The 18,902-nt window shown below is 41.9% G+C and overlaps 1 protein-coding gene across 2 annotated transcripts; it reads left to right on the forward strand.

Annotated features, from left to right (window-relative positions):
* Positions 1-7,103: 7,103 nt before the first annotated feature.
* pecam1a (platelet and endothelial cell adhesion molecule 1a) lies at positions 7,104-17,449 on the forward strand. 2 transcript variants are annotated; one of them, XM_080510777.1, is made up of 15 exons: positions 7,104-7,265; positions 7,435-7,458; positions 9,603-9,896; positions 10,850-11,146; positions 11,235-11,501; positions 11,615-11,896; positions 12,078-12,377; positions 12,454-12,735; positions 13,728-13,860; positions 13,968-14,035; positions 14,134-14,178; positions 14,773-14,862; positions 14,951-15,010; positions 15,596-15,618; positions 17,081-17,449. In XM_080510777.1, the coding sequence occupies exons 1-15, from the start codon at positions 7,205-7,207 to the stop codon at positions 17,225-17,227; spliced, it is 2,373 nt and encodes a 790-aa protein (XP_080366903.1). In that variant the 5' UTR covers positions 7,104-7,204; the 3' UTR covers positions 17,228-17,449. The 2 variants fall into 2 exon arrangements, with proteins under 2 accessions (XP_080366903.1, XP_080366902.1); XM_080510776.1 differs by having other exon boundaries at positions 7,106-7,265; positions 14,125-14,178.
* Positions 17,450-18,902: the final 1,453 nt, after the last annotated feature.

The raw sequence follows: 18,902 nt of genomic DNA on the forward strand, positions 1-18,902 counted from the left end.
CCAGTGTCATAGGAAGCAGCTTGTCCACACTGGGCGCACAGCTGCTTCACACAGGCCACAAAATTGGCAGTGGCTTCTGGACATGGCCACTCAATAAGAGCAGATCTCAACAAGCAGCTTAAGATTCCCTACTGGCATCACCACCGTCACACCGCATACTGACACTGTCCTGCAGTGGCAACTGTTTACTTCTGAGCATCTTGGTCGTGACTAGAGCATTGTACGTCAGGTTTGATTTGTGACCTCGCTGTGGTCACAGAGAAGCCTACCGTGGGCCGTTAAATAGACTGAGACTGAAACCCAGTCACTGTTGATGGTTTTACAAGCAGAAATGCCAAAGACCGTCTCAAATCGCAACATGTGAAATACGCACATTTTCACAGTATGAGAAATTTCTTGTGAAAATAGTGAGAAAGAATGGCTTGAAAATGAACAGATCATAGAGATGGATACAGTTAGGGATAAAGCTAGAGAGGCCATATTCAGGAGGGTTTGTGTAAATATCATACAAATACTGTCTCATGATGTTGGGATGGAGGACACGGAGATTGTTAGTGTAACAGTAGAGGTGGCAAATGAATCACTGCTGCAAGCGTGTAAAGGATGTCCCTAAAGGTGAAGAAGAAGAATGGCAACAACTATATTCACATTTCAATCTACTTAGCAGAGTAAGCCCATATTTCGCTAAAGAACTGTTCAGTTTGCGGCCTCATACATTTTGTTGGTCTTCGAACAATCCTTTTGCGATCACACTCTTGAAAGCCCTCTACCACCACAAATGGTAACTTGAAGACAGCTTGCATGTGGAGGTGTTCTTCCTCCTCACACACACACATTTACACTTTCTGTAAGTCAAAATGAGTCCTGTGCCGAGCTGGAGGAGGAGTGCGATTGCTCAGTGGATCTGCTCTTTTGTCTTTACCTCATGAATGAACATAATGTTCATATTGATTGTGAGTGGGTTCTCCCACATGCCCTCCACCGCTAGGATGGACCGCAGGGTATTAACTGAGCTAAAGACTGAGGTTAAATGCATTCTTTAATCTGAACTATCGTGATTAACAGAGGTAGCATAGCTCCCTTTAGGGTTGATTGCCTCAACAGCTGACAGTTTTTTGATTAATGGAAGTAGCATTTAACCTCACGATGAATAGTGTGTGTGTGTGTGTGTGTGTGTGTGTGTGTGTGTGTGTGTGTGTGTGTGTGTGTGTGTGTGTGTGTGTGTGTGTGTGTGTGTGTGTGTGTGTGTGTGTGTGTGTGTGTGCTGTACATTCAGTTTTTGCCTGAAACAGATTCAATCCAAACTTAATTTTTTTTGTCTGCCTCTGAGATCAAAACGCTGACAGTAGGTCTGTGTGATGGATCGTGAGGATCTCCGGAACCGTCTCTCATCACTATGCAGAATCTTCTCGATTTCAGTGTGTCAGCACTTTCAAGATAAACCGGTCTCCATCTCGTGATGTATGAGAACCAAAGGCAAGACTCTCCTCTCTGGAGAGCCTCTGAACTGAAGAGGCTATTTAGAGTTTTGCTCACGCCGCCGGTATTCCAGACTCCTCATCGCCACTTTCATTGTCAGATTTAGTTCAACTTTACAGATGTCTGAGTGAAACAAAACACTTTAGGGTTTGGCTCTGTTTGTTGTAGTTTCAAAAAGAGCAGTGGGTGTGTGATATTGAGAGCGAGAGTGCTACTTCCGGGAATGGATAAAGAGAAATTCACAAATGTTGACGCAATATGAAGACAAAGGGTTGTTGTTGATGTAATCATCCAGATGATGTTTTAGAAATAAAAACAATACGTCAAAACCTGACCGGAGTCAAGAAGTGGCAATGAATTCATAATCTTTGATATGAGTTTGTACACAAACAGCAAAAATCACATTTTAATATGACCAAAAAGTTTCTTGCTGCAAGTGGAAAAGTCGTGTGAACCACGAAAAGCAAAACAGACATGGGTACAGGTGGTTCAATGTCCGCTGGCAAAGCAAGAGAGAAACATTAGCATACAGATCAAATCACTGTGAACCAAAGAAAAAGAGACTTTAACCTGAAAACCTGGCCACGGTTTTAGAGATCACTCCATCAAAAGTGTGCCTTTTTGTGAGACAGACAAATTAGAAAATTAAAGAAAAACACTCAGACACGGGCTGTCCTCAGAGAAGTGATTGAGTTACGGGCCAATTAGATTTTATACCTTTGATGTCCTCACGATAGATTTTGAGAGTAACACAGATGTGGTGCTCTTTCCTTTTGCCTCTTTCAGCGTCTCCAGGACCTGCAGCAGAACAGCACGCCTGTCGTGTCTTGCTCAAGGACACTTCAGCCGGGCGTCTCGCACATGAGCCTATTGGCAGCAAAGAGGAAATAAGGGGAGGGGAATCATGTTCAAGCCAGCGTGTGAACACAGGAGGCCTTGGATCCGGATTTTTGTGAAGAGTGAGCCCGCAGCAGGCGTCTGAGAGCAACAGCCCCCTGCGGAGTTTCAGATGGAACCGTCCACATGCGGCATACCACGGATATGTGTATCGAGGAGCAATAACCAGGGGTTACAAGCACGGGCTGTGCCATGATGCATACGTCTGTGAAGACTCGCGGTTAATGTTCTGCGGCACGGAACAATGAACATGACTTTTTCCTCTCGTGTCCCCTCGGGTCCATTGTCCTACTGTAAAACCCTGCTGCTGTATCAGGACCCGGGGCGTTGTCTGATTCTCCCCCAGTAACCCTGAGAGAGTCGATGCAGAGAGCCTCTCACAGCCAAGCGTCTCTGATCATTTATTATTGATTTAGGACACCAGGCAGGTAGAGTGAGGAGGACGAGAAGAGACGGCGGAGAAACTAAGAGAAACTCAATCGTAAGAGCAATTTTGTAAAAGAAAAGAAAAGAAAATATAATAAAAAGCTTATGATGGGAAATTGAGGCACTGACATGGCAGCAGGAGTTTTAAAGGCATTTAAATAAATTAGTGAAACAGTAAAGTCAGGTCACCCTGAACACATTTGTCAGAGGAACGGAGGGCTCGGGCTCGGGCATTAGGCTGTGTAGAGCAGGCACCCTCAAAGCTTTGCCTTGTAGCAACATTTTCCCTGCCTCCTGCCGGGTGCGGCGCCACAGGCAGAAAAGGCTCCTTGTCATATCTCATCAGCGGTGTGCCCACTACCGGATCATCATGCTCACTATGTGGTGCCAAAGACAAATACAAAAAAGGGGCTTTGTAAAGGTTTGAATGTGTAGGACAAAGTTGGTTGTATATGTTCACTGTTTATAGAATATTGTTCCAACTAAAATACATCTCATTCTATTTCAATGGGGTCTTTTAAAACTGTGAAAGCATGAATGGGCATTAGAGAGTTTCTTTGAATATGGAGTTGATGACTTGTAATTAGGCCCCCTAGACTTTTGCCTCAGAACCAAAAACACTTTTCCAATCTTGCATCTTTCAATGTGATGCTTTATTATCTTGCAACATTTCCCACAGGCCAAAATAAAGTAGGAAACCAAATTAGATTTTTACTCATTTCTTCATTTTCTCATCTTCGTCACGGTAACAAGTGTTTTGGTAGAAACTTAGAAAACACCAGTCCCTTCGATACGCTCAAGCTGAAGCTACATCAAAATAGTCTCACACACACACTAATTCTCAGTTTTATTAAGCTTTCCTCATGTGGTTAAAGAGTTTTCTTTGGGAGCTCCAGTTTCCAAAAAAAAAAAAGTGTATAAAGTATCAAATACTTCTAAACTGACTGTAGGTGTGAGCGTTTTGTTGTCTGCCTATCTATATTGGCCCTGTGACCTTATTCAGCTGGGATCAGCTAAAGTCCCCCTCGACCCAAAGCTGGACAAGTCAGCAATGAAGACGGATGGAATTACACTTCGAAGAAACAGCTGATAACTAGTAGATCTTGTGTAGTCCCTGTACTGTACTTTTTTTTTTTTGCTGAAACAACACAGTTTATCCTTCTCAAAAATAAAACGTCTTACATGAGATACATAGTGCCAGTGATTCAATCTCAACACATTAGGATCTCTATTATTTTATAGAGACCAGCCTGCAGACCCAAAACCTGCTTTAAGAGAAGTGCTGGCAGAAGAAACCCCGGAGCGAATGCATCAATCACGCCACAGCCCTCGACTCACCAAGAGCTGAAGATGTCAATGGCGCTACCACGGCCACCATCAATCACTCTTTCAAGTCACGAAAATACCGTAAACACATGGAGACAACGGACCTAACAATGGCTTGTTTGGTTTTCAGTGAAAGAAAGCTGGAAATTAAGGAGGGCAAAATATCTACAGGTGATTAAGTTTCTCTGGTGAGTCATTATGCAAATCCCTCTTTTCCAGTCCTTGTGGGTCGTGACCACTGTTCTGATAATGTGTTGAAAACTAGGCCAGTTTCATTGGTCTCGTTATTCTAAATGATATTCTATATAATCCTTTCTCCAAAATGTGCCCTCAGCTCATGTCCATAGTGCTACAATAAGTGAGGTAATCGCTTATTAGACTGTCCAACACACTTAAACAAAACTAGAAAGATGTGACTATGTGTTCATCAATATGATAAAACAAGCTGACATTCAAATGTTAATCTCACAAGTAAATCCATGCATCAACCAAGTTGATGCAACTTCGAGTCATGCCCTGCCAACTGAGGCGGAAGTGTTACCCAATACATCACAATGCAGCCCCACATTTAAATCTTTAATGAGTACACCAAGTAACACATCACAGATTCTGTTGAATGTGAGAAAGAATGTGCTAATCATGACATATTACTGATTTACAGTACCTTGGACTATTTTAGAAAATCATCTTTGCAGACCAGTGGCATAGTGGTGCGTGTTTAGTATCTGTGTCCGACTAGCAAAGCTGTTAATGGATTTGAACAATATTTCAAGGAAAACAGATGTAGTCTGGTTTAATTGAACAGGAAGGATTTTTTTTTTTCTCTCTCATCATATGAGCCACTGTTTGCCCATCAGTCTCATTTGGACAGATGGACCTTGAACTTTTTGAAACCAGGAAGAGTTGTGTATCTGTTGGGGGTGCAATACTCCAAATATATAAGCTCCTACAAGTAGTGAAATATATGAATGACAGATAGAAAGCACAGTGGGTTGCACACAGATGAGAAATACTGTTGCTCCGATTCGACTTGTTTTTTTGAGCTCATACTTTCAGAACAGACATCTTAATGCTGCATACCAACACAAGCATGACAAAATAAAAGACACCAAGACTGGTCCATGTCATGATTTGCTGTGATATCAGCCTGAACACAGACAGGACTATTTCTGTTGCAACGCCATGATAGAAACAAAAAAAAAAAATCCCATCAGTCGCCTCTTTTGTGGCACTTTTGCGGAAAATAAAACATGTCTTTGTGTTACCCTGACCACTTGTTTTTGTGCACTGTTGCAAAGATGAAAGAATGTGGGAGCATAATGCAGATAAACCTTCAAGAATGAATCGTGTGAGCTTTGGATTGCCCCTTTTCTGTTAATCTTCAGCACCTCTTAGTGGACGTCACTGAGGACTGCAGGACATTGCATAATCATGCATCCATCTTCTTTTCCGACTTGGGGTCAAAGTGTGCAGAAGCCAATTCGAGCTGATTATGGGATGCAGGGTACACACACACACACACACACACACACACACACACACACACACACACACACACACACACACACACACACACACACACACACCTGCGGGCAATTCAGAAATACCAAAAAATATAAATATGCATGTTTTTGGACTGTGGGAGGAAACTGAATTACCCAGAGAAAACCCACACATGCACAGTTAGAACACACAGAAAGGCCCCAAGACTGAGCTCAAAGTGGAGATGTTCTCACAAAGTGAGAGTGCTGGCCACCACACCACCATGGGGCTCCATTGCAAAATCAAAAGTTGTATTAATTGGTTATCTGTCACTTTAAATTGTATTCATTTTTTTCTGTAGTCAGATTGGTGATAACTGGCAGTAAAGAGAGGAGACAGGGGCTTCAAGTGGAACACCAGCCACCTGCTGCCAATATCTGTGTTACATTGTAAATGCAGGGTTGGTAACTCCTCAAGGATCCTCGAGATCTAAAGCTCTCTATGTCAATACTACAACTTTTTGACAATGTTCACACATATTATTGTACGTCAACATAGAGAGTTTGCATGTTTTGAGGCTAATCAGTGATTATAAACTGTCACGAGGTGTGAATGTGAGAGTGTCAATCGGTGTGTTTGCCCTGTGATGGAGGTGTGAAATGTCCAGGATGTAAACTGCCCCCCGTGACCCCGTTAAATAAACCAGAATGGCTTTTGATTCCACGCCACGTTTATTCTAATGCCATCTTCGGTTTTGTACCTCTTCCCAGATGACTCCTTGCTTGATGATGTACTTCATATATAAGTCATCACTGAACATTCTGCTGTTAACACCTGGGTGTTGTTGCAATCTTTGTTTGCAGCTTTTAAGAAGCTTTTTACGGTTATCAGGAGGATACTGTGTTGTGGAGAAGGTATTGGTTCGCCTGTGCTGGTGATGTTGTCAAAACAGGGTGCATTTTCCTCGTGCCCGAAGTAATGAGATAAACATTGGATCATGACTGGGTCAGATTTCCCCACAGTTCAACAGGGAGCAGAAGGCATTAATAATTAAAGAAACAGTGAGTGAGATTGTGGGCTCGGAGAGTAGAGCATTTTGGTTCTTGCATAATTTCCATTGTGTTTGTTGTTTTGGTTAGTCTGTCTGGAGAACAGCAAAGCCATTTTTATGATTAAAAATGGAATCACAGGTGGTGTGGTTGCAGACCAACATGGCTGCTGTGGTATTTCAGAAGCACCTTCTTGAGAGAACTGAGGAGGATGTGAGGTTAGAGGGCTGAAAGGTTCCTTCCTTTTGTTGAAAAGTTCTCCGCTCTCGCCTACAAATAAAAACAGTCAAGTAAATGCCAGGATCCTGAGGAAGTAACAGCCATTTCCTGGAGGGTCAAGCAACACATCGAGTATGGCTGATAAGACGGGGAACACCCCTCCCTCAGCACCATCAATGCCTTAAACAGGGTTTGACTTCCACACACTCCACCTCTCCTCTAACGAGGTCCACCCCTGTTGTTCAGACTGGCCTCGCTGGCCTCTGTCTTCTTTTCTTTGTGCAGCGGTATCTTCACCCTACAGTGGTAAACCACTTTCACTCAGGATGGGCTCCGGACCCCCCGGCCTGCTGCCGCTCCTGCTTCTCGCCAGCTTCATACACACATGTGAGGACTTACTGCTATGTCTCTTCAAGGATAAAGGATATACCTCCATTTAAATCTTATAGTCTGATTCTTACTTCTCTCTCTCTCTCTCTCTCTCTCTCTCTCTCTCTCTCTCTCTCTCTCTCTCTCTCTCTCTCTCTCTCTTTCTCTCTCTCTCTGTCTGTCTCAGGGCATTGCACCAGAGGGCAATCATGTAAGTATAAAGCCACTATCCTGCATTGGACTCATGTTTAATAACTTGCCTGAGAGCGTGTAGACTTTAAAACATTGCGATAGTTTGAGGTTATCCAGTCCTCCCTATTTTTTGACAAGACAACTATTTTCACCAAGCACATCAAAAAGAGTTATTTCTGCAGGAAACGGGCATTGTTCTGCGCACTCCTGGCCTCCTTGATGTTTTCAAGTCCAAAGAGAAATTCTCTGAAGCTATTTTTGGCTGTCACAGGTGACGCTGTGTAATCTTCCACATCAGCGTGAGTTTGAATGAACTTTTTTTTTAATCGTCATTCAAACAGTTTGAATGGCAATGCAAATTTATTCTGGCTTTCCCCCCTGTTTGAGTTGTTAACAAGGCCGTTGTTGTGGCATTCCGCGTGAAAGGAATGAATTGCCATTTAGCTCAACAAATGTTGGATGGGGACAGTGATGGCTTCATCATGCCAGTTCCAGCCACCAGCCAATTAGTTTGGCTTGGTGTTGTACAGGCTGGAAGACGGGTCAGACAGCCAGCTGCTTGTGTCAAGGTGCGAAGACAACACAACCTGTCAACCACTGCCTCCAAAGCTACTTGATTATACTGACTTCTTGTTTGTAGAGACCACCCATTTACTGTGTGGCACAAATCCTCCTTAAAATTGAGTTGTTACATTTTTCTGCTCTGTTTTTTTGTTTTTGTTTTTTTTTAACAAAATTAATCACTGAGCGTTTGAAAATCAGGGAAGCAGATTTAACTGTGTCCGTACACCACTGTTGGCAGTGTTTACAGTAATCTGTGGTACAAATGTGTGATACATCTGCTGAAGCGTTTCAGTTATAAAAAGGTATTCAAACTAGTGCTGGTGGACACATTAGGATGTTTGCCTTCCTGAATATGAAGTATCTAGCATGTGTTGCAGATAATGCAAAATACTACGAGTATAAATACATTTACAACATGCAATATGACTTACATCTGAAAACATTTCGATTGCATCTGTTTAAAGCATCTATATAAAGTAGGCGTGAAGAGGAAACGCTTCTCACTGTGAGAAGCGTTTCCTCAGCTGGCGCCCCACAACTTTTAATTGCAGTTTTTACTTTCTTAGGTCTTGCAATAGTTTCTGGATCCCTTCTCTTGCTTTTCATGTTCCCACTTTATGGCCGATTGCAATTTTGTGAAATTAGAATTGTTTTCTGTAACATTTTGATGTGTTTCATCCGTCAACACAGTGCTCCACCCAATTATCTAGTTTCCAGTTTATTGCTTTGGTTGATGGTTCAATCTCTTAGCTGGTCCTGCCATTGAGCAAGACGCTTAACTCCACATTGTTCCTGATCCAGTTCAAGCACCTTGTATAGTAGCCATTGATGTTTGGCTGCATGATGGAACTGAGTTACTGAGAATGTAACAAACAGTGTAAAATGATCTGAGATTGCTGATGCAGCAGTGATGTTCATATAAGTGAAAATCATTTACCAGAAAGGTAAAAGATTTTCTTCCAAACATTATTCAGGATATTTAAAGTTGTTCTATTCATTTGTAATTTCCAAAAGAACCTTTGAATTGTATAATCCCAAAATGACAATAGTGTTTACTTAATTTCTGATTACACACACACAAAAAAAACTAAGCGGATCAGTTTAGAAAACTGCTTCCTTAAACACTCAAGGTCGATTTGTGTGGGCCTAAAAATCTAAACTCAAAGCTTGAGTCCGGCTCACAGTTTTGAAGCACTTCTTTGAGGATGTGAGTGTTTTGGGTTAAAGTGTGTTGTTGTGGCTAAAGGAGCATTAACGGCGGGATAAATCCACCCAGCTCCCCCAGGGGAAGTAGAGGGTCAGACACTGTTTGTTAAGGCTTTTTCCTTCCTTCTGTAGCTCATGTTTACTGTGCTGACGGTGGACCGGGGAGTGCCTTCCTCCAGTTGCCACCTGACACTTGTATTGTGTTTTATTATTTATTTCTAATTTATGTGCTTGTTTTTTTTGTTTTTTTTTCCGTCTTTGTGTGTGTGTGTGTGTGTGTGTGTGTGTGTGTGTGTGTGTGTGTGTGTGTGTGTGTGTGTGTGTGTGTGTGTGTGTGTGTGTGTGTGTGCGTGCGTGTGTGTGTGTGTGTGTGATTGACACTGTGAACCACAGCATACATTATAGATGCTGTTGGCCTCACAATCCTGCCCGGCAGCACAGTTGAGAGCGGGACAGCGGTGACGGTTCGCTGCCAGGTCAGCGTCAGTCACAACAACATCCCTCACCTGACACACACGTTCCAGCTCACACAGGATGATGTTCTCATCCACTCCTCCACCACCACAGAAGACTCTATCGAGTACGAACTCAACCCTGCCCGCGCGGCAGACTCTGGGAATTACGAATGCAGAGTCACGGTCAAGGACAAAAGCAAAACGAGCGTCCGCCATAAACTTGATGTCACAGGTAAAGAGGAACAGAAGAGTGCATTTGTTTATTTTTTGTTGTGGGCTCCTAAATCTGTTTACTTGACACACTTGTCATGGACAAAGAGAATGTCCCCAAAGGGAATCTGTAAACTTCTCGGCAATGACATATTTTATGGTCATAATAAGATCTAAGGTTCAGGTTGGGTTAAGGTAGTAATTCAACAAGTCTGTAGCCAGGGCCATCTCGAGACAACCAAGGTCTCAAGATGAAATTTTCCTTTGCTGTCTGTAATTTTAACAAGGGTCAAAATAAGTACCAAATAAAATTATGGACAGTTTTATCTGTCTACAATTTAACACAACAGTCTTCCACAAACATTAAACAGCCTGAAGTGTGTCAAATATCATGAAGATCATGTTGTTTTTAAATGGATATGATTAAACATTTAGAGGATACACTGCATGTCTTTTGCATTGCAATCACAGGTGACAATAACATTATTATTGTTATTATTATTATTATTATTATTATTAAATAATGCTAGTTAAGTCGAGACAATATCTGCAAGAAAATGTAGAAACATTGAGCAATGCAATGGTGCATGTGTGCGTCTCGCCTTATTGAAATGCAGTTTATTTAAAAAAAACATAAATATAGAATATATATACCTGGAACTTTTTCATGTATCAGCAGCTTTGGGGGAGCAAACTTCATCTATATTCTCTGAACCATTTATACAAAGCAAAAATGCAACATCCCTTTAATTTTTGAAACCTTCTAATTTCATAAGCCAAAAAAACACAGTGGCTGTCGTCAGCCCTTAGACAGTCATTAGATTAAAGGTTTGCACAGTTTTCACCGGAGAGCGATACATTCCTCACAACCCGGCAGCTGAAAAATGTGTACTGTGGCTATAAATCTCAATGAACATCAGTATGCAAAGTAATAGCTGTGCTTTTCACTCTCCCACTGGGTCTTCATCTCCTCAGGACTACAAACCCCCAACCTGCATCTGAATAATTTAAGTCCCTATGAGAATGAGGAGTTCACAGCCACCTGCAGTGCTCCAGAGGAGAAAGGATCCCTCATATTTCGATTTTACCAGAGATTTAGGACCGGTGAACCCGAGAAGATGAAGCAGCTGGCGACCACTGGAAATTCAACAGAAACCACGTTAAGACTGAAGCACATTGGTGACTGCTTTCTCTTTTGTGACTATGAGATCCACTTAGTTTCTGGAACAAGACGTTCCAACAACAGTGAGGAGATTCAAGTGATCATCCGAGGTGAACAAATCAGATTACAACAGACAAACGAAAGCTCAAACTGCCTAAACAATGAGTGGGTCTGACTGCTGTGGTTTTTCTCTTGCAGCTCTCAATATTTCCCCAATCATGAACGTGCTGCCGTCCAATGATGTCTATGAGGGAGACATAGTTGACGTGGTCTGTAAAGTGGTCGGCAGTCCTCTGAAAAATATAGAAGTGTTCCTTACAAAGGACAGGAGGATCCTCAAGAAAGTTGCAGCTACAGCGCTCAGTCATCAATTCACTGCTGAAGAAGTTGGCTCTGGGGAGCTGATGTGCAAGGCAGAGTGGGGCAGTGTGCAGAAAGAATCCTACCGAACAATAACGGTCAAAGGCAAGTCTCCTTTAACAGCAAGGGCTCTTTTGTTCTATGTCTAAAACCCCACATATGAATGAATGAAAATATAACATCAACATATCTTATTCTTGCTGTCAAACTGTCAACAGAGCTGTTCTCGAAGCCACGTTTGACTGTGGAGCCAAGCGACTTGTTTGAAGGAGACCGCTTCATAATGTCCTGCTCTGTGTCCATCTATGTTCCGGACAAGATCAACAATGAAACTATACGATACTCCTACTACAAAGATAACGTCAAAATCACCAGTGCGGGGACATACATCAGTGTAGCACACTCTCATAAGAATGGGAACTACACCTGCAATGCTCAGGCTTCTTCTGCAGATCACACATTCATCAAAGAAAGCCCAACACTCATCATTAAAGCCAAGGGTAAATCATCTAGTGCATTGAATCATAACTAAATTGCTATTGTTTGTAAAGACACGGGATGTTTTTTGTTGACCTATTGAAAGCATTATTCTAGTGCAGTACAGAAGGCTACTGTTGGTCACATTTGAGATTAATAATGTTTACAAATTCGAATCAAACTGTGTGTCGCTCTTACTTCCAGTTCCTGTTTCAAAACCCGTGCTGAGTGCGGTGGGGGGTACGCTGCTGTTGGGGAAGCCCTTCCAGCTGCGCTGTCACAGTGACAGTGGCACTCTGCCCATTATGTACACCCTGCACGGCCCGAACAGGCTGACTCAGCAAAAAGTCGTGAGCAGGCCAGAAGAAGAGGCCGTCTTTAACATTGCAGCCATCTTCAAGAGCACAGACCTGAACAATTTTGTTTGCCACGCAAAGAACAGTCCACGCAAGCCTCCCATGGTAGGATTAGGACAGCAGCTGCTGCGGTCAACGATCATCATAGGTGAGTTGGCAATTCGATCAACAACGTGATGTACGACATATTGAACTGCTGGCCTAACACACTCGCTTTTGTGCAGAGCCCGTCTCTGAGCCAGCGTTGACCATTTATCCCGGTGTGGGCGACATCTCCGAGGGACACAACATGACGCTGATCTGCTCCGTCCAGAAAGGCAGTCCTCCCATCAACTTCACCTGGTACCACAAGGAGAAAAAAGAAGCCCTTGACTCACAGTTATCGAACAAGCTGCAACGATCCTACAGCATACACAATGTCAGAGGAGATCATGGAGGAGAGTACTACTGCGTGGTAACAAACCAGGCCAAGGAAACCAGACAGAGTCCAGCTGTCATGATCGGAGGTACATTTTACCTTAAGTGGGTTCGTGTGTGTTTTCAGTGTGATCACATGCCCTGTAGATTTTTTTTTGGAGGCGTCAAAGAAATCCCAATATGACAGCAAGAAAGCAAGTGAGAGAGAGTGCCAAATAATAATAGGCAAAACTAAATTTTTCTTCTCCAGGTTTCAAAAACAGCGCATCTCGAGGTCTGTGTTTGTTTTGTCGACTCATCATTCATCACAGTAGAAGACAAAAAGCATCAGCTGTAATGACTGTGGCAAATGTCATTTTTTGCAGCAAAGTTTGAATAAATACATGAATATTTGTAAGTTATAGGAGGCATCTGGCATGATGTAAGCAAAATGTTGGGCAAAAAACGTATCTGAATTCTGTATAGCCACTATCCTGTTCTAAGTGATCTTTTCATGCAGCTGCCAGGGTTGAGATGCTTTCTGTGAACCCTGACTTCCTGTACACTGCAGCTGCGTCGCATTAAATTCAGCTTCATCTCTCGGAAAAAGAAGAAATGTAAAATGTTATTTCTGTGTCTGATATTGATTGTCTGACCCATCGGGGGTCAATTTAAAGGTGACAGCTCTGTGAATGTTTCAGAAAACAACAACCTTGGTATTGATTGTACTCCCGGCTTCATTCTTGAAGAGCATCAGCACTTTTTCTGCTTTGAAGATACCTGCTTAGTCTCAGATGTATTTCAGTTCCTGTCACCAGTGGCGATCCTCCACATTTAGGCCTGAGTATAGAGCGTGAGGTCTATGGTACAATCTCAAATGTGCTCATACATGTGTAATATTTAGTATTGACTTCCTGGCATGCCGGCGCACAGGAACTCGCTTACATGACACACTGCACAGCAGAAACATTCCTAGAACTTCTTTATTGAACCTTATTACACTTGAAACTTTGCCTACTTCAACATGAAAACTTTGATGTTCTGAGTACATTTATGAATTAATTAATTCTATTAGTTCATTATTTTTTTATGTATTCTGCAGTAAAGTTGGCTGGCTGGAAGAAAGGCCTGATCGTAGTCGTCTGCATCCTGTTCATACTGGCTTTGATCCTCGTTGTTGCCTTCAGACGACGTCTCCTTCATTTTAAGAGGAAAAAAACTGGCAAGCTGTCGGTGTAAGTCAGATCGCTTGTGTTTGTTAATCAAAGATCAGTGAAGTCATGAAACGTTACACGAGATTGACGCCCACAGTTGATTGTGCGTTTTGTTGACTTTGTCTCAGGAAGTCAGCCAGTACCAAAGCAGAGCGCCTGAGCCTCACCCAGGCCGAGGTCAATGAGGCTGCGAACGGTAAGTTCTCATATATTGAAGCTAACTTCAAGTGTCCATTACGGTTCAGTAACACTGAAGATTGTTCATAATATGTGTGTCTCACACAGTTACTCCAGGCATGATGGGAAAAAGCATTTGGAGTGAACATGTATCAGGTTCAGGTACGTGGACAAATGTAATTTTATTTGTAATTTCATCCCATAAAAAGATCAAAAATCGCAATTTGCATTACATCTTTCACTAATCCATTTGTCCGACAATGGAAGGACACTTCACAATAACACAATCTTTTCTTTTTAATGAGGCTGCATGACTTCGAATCGTGTATTAGCTTGTAACTGTGGATTAATTTGTTTGAAGCACTTAGTGAGTATTTACAGCTGGATGATGATGGATGTGGATTAACTCAAATTGTCAGTTTATTTATATTGAAGGATGATCCTCTCCAGTACAAAAATGTGTCTTACTGATGCTTTTTAGGCTGTTTTTAACAGATTGACACCAACAAGGCTGTAGTTTTGCAGTCCCTCATTTGTTGATTTGGATTATTTCTTGGTTTTGACATTTTAGAGTACCAAAGGGTTTTGCATGAATTATTACATTTCATACCTTAATGATTTTCTTTACAAGAGGATATAGAATCATCTGACTAATATGCTTTGAAATGCATCGATTTGCACTGTAACATTACCAGAGGATTCATTGTAAAGCATTGAATAAGTATAGAGTTTGTGTGAAACTGTGCGGCTCCTCAGAGTCTGATGACCAGAATAGTGCGATCGCAGCAGAAAAGCCAGAGCCGCAGTACACCGAGGTGCAGACCACACAGACAGATCCCAACAGAGGTGAGACTTTATTGCTTCACGAAATGACAAATCTGTACATCAATATCAATTCACACTCTAAAATAATTGCATATTATTTCTTTCATAGTAGCTCCAGTGAAACAAGGCACAGACACTGTGTACAGTGAAGTACGGAACTCTCAGCAAGGTATGACCAACATCCTGCTCCACAATGCTAATCCCTTTTACACAGAGACAGAAATCAGGTCACTGGTATTTGGGGGGGGGGGGCAACAGGAAACAGGATCAACTCCAACTATACACATCAGCATTGTTAGCAGAAGAATGTCCCATTAAAAGAGAAGGCCCTGCCGCCAGGTGTCCACTTCCTGCTTTCGTCAGAGAGACCTTCCTGTTCTAACAACAGAGCTAAACAGAGTCTGCATCCGTTAAGACAAAGTGAGCAACAGTTGATTGTTTGATACACTCGGGAGAAACTCCACTGCATTGTTCGCACATGGGGTGCTAATAACATAACAACGGTTAAAAGTTGATGTCACGCAATGATGCAGCAGAAGCCATGAAAATTAAGCGTATTTTTATGTAGAAGAGACTTTCTTGTGGGCGCAGCCTTTATTAGCGGCAACACGAATATGGGTGTTTGTGATGTGATAAGCTCCCTGCTTCCTGTGAGGAGAGTGGTTTCATGGGAGTGTTGATGACTACACAAGCCCTCCTTTAATCGTCCGACTCCTTTTGTTTCCTGAGCTTGTCCCTGGTTTTGTTTTAACAGGTGTTCCAGAGCTGGCTGATGGTGTAAGTTGTGTCACAGCATGCGTACAGTCCATGTTCATAAGGCTACATGCGCACCCACACACACGCACACACTCATAGATCTGTTCATAGTACACCAGAAAGAAATCCTGTGGAGTCCGTTTTTAATGCGTCTAGACAGGTTACTGAAAGTGTTGTATGCAAATCACTATCTTATAGTATTATGCTCCTGAATAAATGTCATGACAATATAGCAGCAATTATGTGGGAAATGTCCTGGAAATGATTTCATTATTTGCCGCTAATTATATTCTAATGACACACGTCCATAACATTTATTCTAATTAATTAATGGGCCACTCCAATGATTTCACACATCACTCAGTCCACTCATCAGGGGAATGAGTGGTACTTAACTAATAAAAACAGCACTGTCATTTCTTCTGTGGCTCTCTGGGAGCTTTTCCAAAGGTGGACGAAATAAAGGTGCATTATCTCGTAGATTACGGGATGGAGTAGCGTCTGATTAAATTATTTTGGGTAAATGGTTAGTAGGCTACTCACATCAGCTTGAAAAACTCCACACAGTTCTTTCGTGGACTTAGAAACTCCCCCTGTTGTCTGTGGAGAAGGGAGCTCTTCTGGGTGGGTCCATAGCATCTGTACCAGGATTACCTACTTTTCTTCTCATGAACAAACAGTTCATTATAACTTTGGCTGTGTGTTTGGGGACTACTAATGTACTGCCAGATGCGCACTTTTTTGGGCATTCTTAACTTTTTCAGAAGTACCTTGGAAGATTTTTTTTTTTTTTTTTTTAAGTGATATGCCACTTTTTTGAAGGGTATGATCTGAAATGTGGCTAAAGTAGCTATAAAGCTGAGATGTCGATCTCTGATTGATATTCTACTGGTTATTTCTGTTCTTTCAGAAAATAGATATAGGCAGGTTACAGCCTGTACAGATTACCAGTACATTACAGGGCAAACATAGAGAGACACACCCACATCCACACCTATGAGTCATTTAGTGTCACTCATTAAATTCACATTTATGTAAACCCACGTATGAAACACGCAAACTCCAGAAAGGAGCCTCTACTCGAACCCTGACACAGTTTGGAAATGAAAACCTGATTTTATTATGAGCTAACCTGATATAACATATCTATTTCTCTGTAATTTCTGCCATATTGTGTAACACAGTTATTTCTAATTAACCTATCTCACTATCTAACTATCTCTCTAACCTAGAGTAAGCATCTTAACAATTCAGTAATAATAATAATAATATCTTAACAATTCACGACTATATCACTAAACAGTGCTTCATGATTCATCCCATCATCAGATAATATTGGAATAATGGATCATTTCTGACAGCTGTAGCACAGTGCCTGCTCTAGTTTGCATAATCTCCAAACTCTTTTCATTCAGTGCTGTGTTTGATTTCCATCTGTAGTGTAATCAAAAATCTTCATAAATGACATATTTCCCCTCTCCAGGTGTCAGTGGAATATGCCCAGCTAAATCACGATGCTGACCACGAAGGTGACCACAGTACACAGGGTGACCAAACCGCCGGCGGTGAACACACATACGAGGTGGACAACAGCGTTACCACTGATGCTGCTGCCGAACCTGAAGAATAAAAGCATGGCCTGTCACCAGACTTCTGACAAACAAACGCTTTATTTATCAAGCTTGGTAATGCAGCTGGATTGTTTGTGCTGACTGATGTTTTTTGTTTTTTTTAAAGTCTGTGTCTATAATATATTTTTCAATATACATGTAAAACATTGGTGAAAGGTTTCGCGCTGTAAATTGACTTGCTTTTCCCTCGAGGAGAAAATAAAACAGTTTTGTAAAGTGTTTTTCTGTTTCACAGAACAAATTGTTACTTACACACACAAAAGAGAGAAAGAAAGGATGTCTGGTGTGAGTCTAAAGGAAAAGGCTTTCAAGCCTGCGCCGTTCCACTGGTAACAATAGAGGCAGGGTGTAAAATCTGAAAAGGAAGAGGGGTCTTTGTGGACTGCAGAGTGTTGATATTGAGCTCATGCTTGTTGTATAAGATTCAGAAATTTTCCATATAAGCCACTAGAGGGTAGACTTCAGGCAGCGCTGCATGGAAACTTGGTGCCATCTGGTTGTGATCTCCTTTTAATGTGAGAAGGGCTTTCACTGTTACCGCCACATCAGATGCCTGCGGTTTCAGTTTCCATTATCCAACAATTAATTGAATGATGTAACATGAAGTTATTCAAGGTCTCAGTACACCACATATGTTTATCAGGTCAATCTCTAAATAGATTATGTTCTCATTAAAAATGTGTGCGCGCTATGTGGAAATGCATATCTATGCATGGATAGGATACAGTCTGCTGAGCTCATGTGAACAAGGACACCTCAAGTGACATTTTGCTCACAAAAACAGTTTGAACCGTGAACATCCTGTAAGAACATTGCCTGCGCAAGTTTAAATCTGTAACAGGTCCTGTAGTTTGGCAGAGGTCCGCTGCCTTTCTGTCAGTAGCATTTATAGCGTTCATCTCTGAGTTAAATCCATCCACCGTCTGTGCCACTTTATCCAACTGCGGGTGGTCGTGCGCTGGAGTCCACCCAAACCGACGATAGGTGAAGACAAGGACATCACAGGATCCACAGAGACAGAGACACTCTCACATTCACACCTACAGGCAATTCAGTGTCACCATTTCACAGCAAAGAGTTTCTTTTTGGACTGTGAGAGAAAACCCATGATCAGTGAGAACATGCAAACTCCACACAGAAAGGCCCTGAAGTGCAACTCAACACTTGTTTACATATTCTACTTTTATGTAAGGGTTTTTTCAGGTTATTATAAAAGATTCTAAAAGGCATCATGAAGCACATCTTATACATGCAGTACTATTAATGCTTCAAGCTTCAGTAATTAAACATGAGGTCTAGTGAAACCTTGATTCCCTTTATTCTTCACACTTTAAATGTTACAAGTACATTTTAAAAAAAAAGTAAGGAAGTATTGGCATGTCCTGATGACACAAGAGATTCTGTTCACTTTGATACCGGAAACATTGAGTGAACCTGCCCTAGATAACGCAAAGGATGTGGTTGTGCACACGTGAATTGAATGTGTTTGAGCAGATATTTTACAGACAAGAAAAGCTATAAGGTTTTTTTTTTTCATGTCCATGGGTCGAAAGTTTTTCTCTCATCCAAGAGTTTCCAACTCCTTTCATTGATGTCAGAAGTGCGCTGTCATCATTTCCACTGTTGCTGAAATCCTGACATGTTTCAGATACCAGTTTTTAACCCGCTGGCAGG

Source organism: Blennius ocellaris (assembly GCF_963422515.1).
Source record: "Blennius ocellaris genome assembly, chromosome: 16".
Classification (NCBI taxonomy): Eukaryota; Metazoa; Chordata; class Actinopteri; order Blenniiformes; family Blenniidae; genus Blennius; species Blennius ocellaris.

Bases quoted from the DNA above. Each gene is read 5' to 3' on its own strand.
- pecam1a (XM_080510776.1), top strand. From the start codon at position 7,205: ATGGGCTCCGGACCCCCCGGCCTGCTGCCGCTCCTGCTTCTCGCCAGC. The intron at 11,502-11,614 runs GCAAGTCTCCTT...AACTGTCAACAG, and splicing joins CCGAACAATAACGGTCAAAG to AGCTGTTCTCGAAGCCACGT. The intron at 14,036-14,124 runs GTAAGTTCTCAT...TGTCTCACACAG, and splicing joins GGTCAATGAGGCTGCGAACG to TTACTCCAGGCATGATGGGA.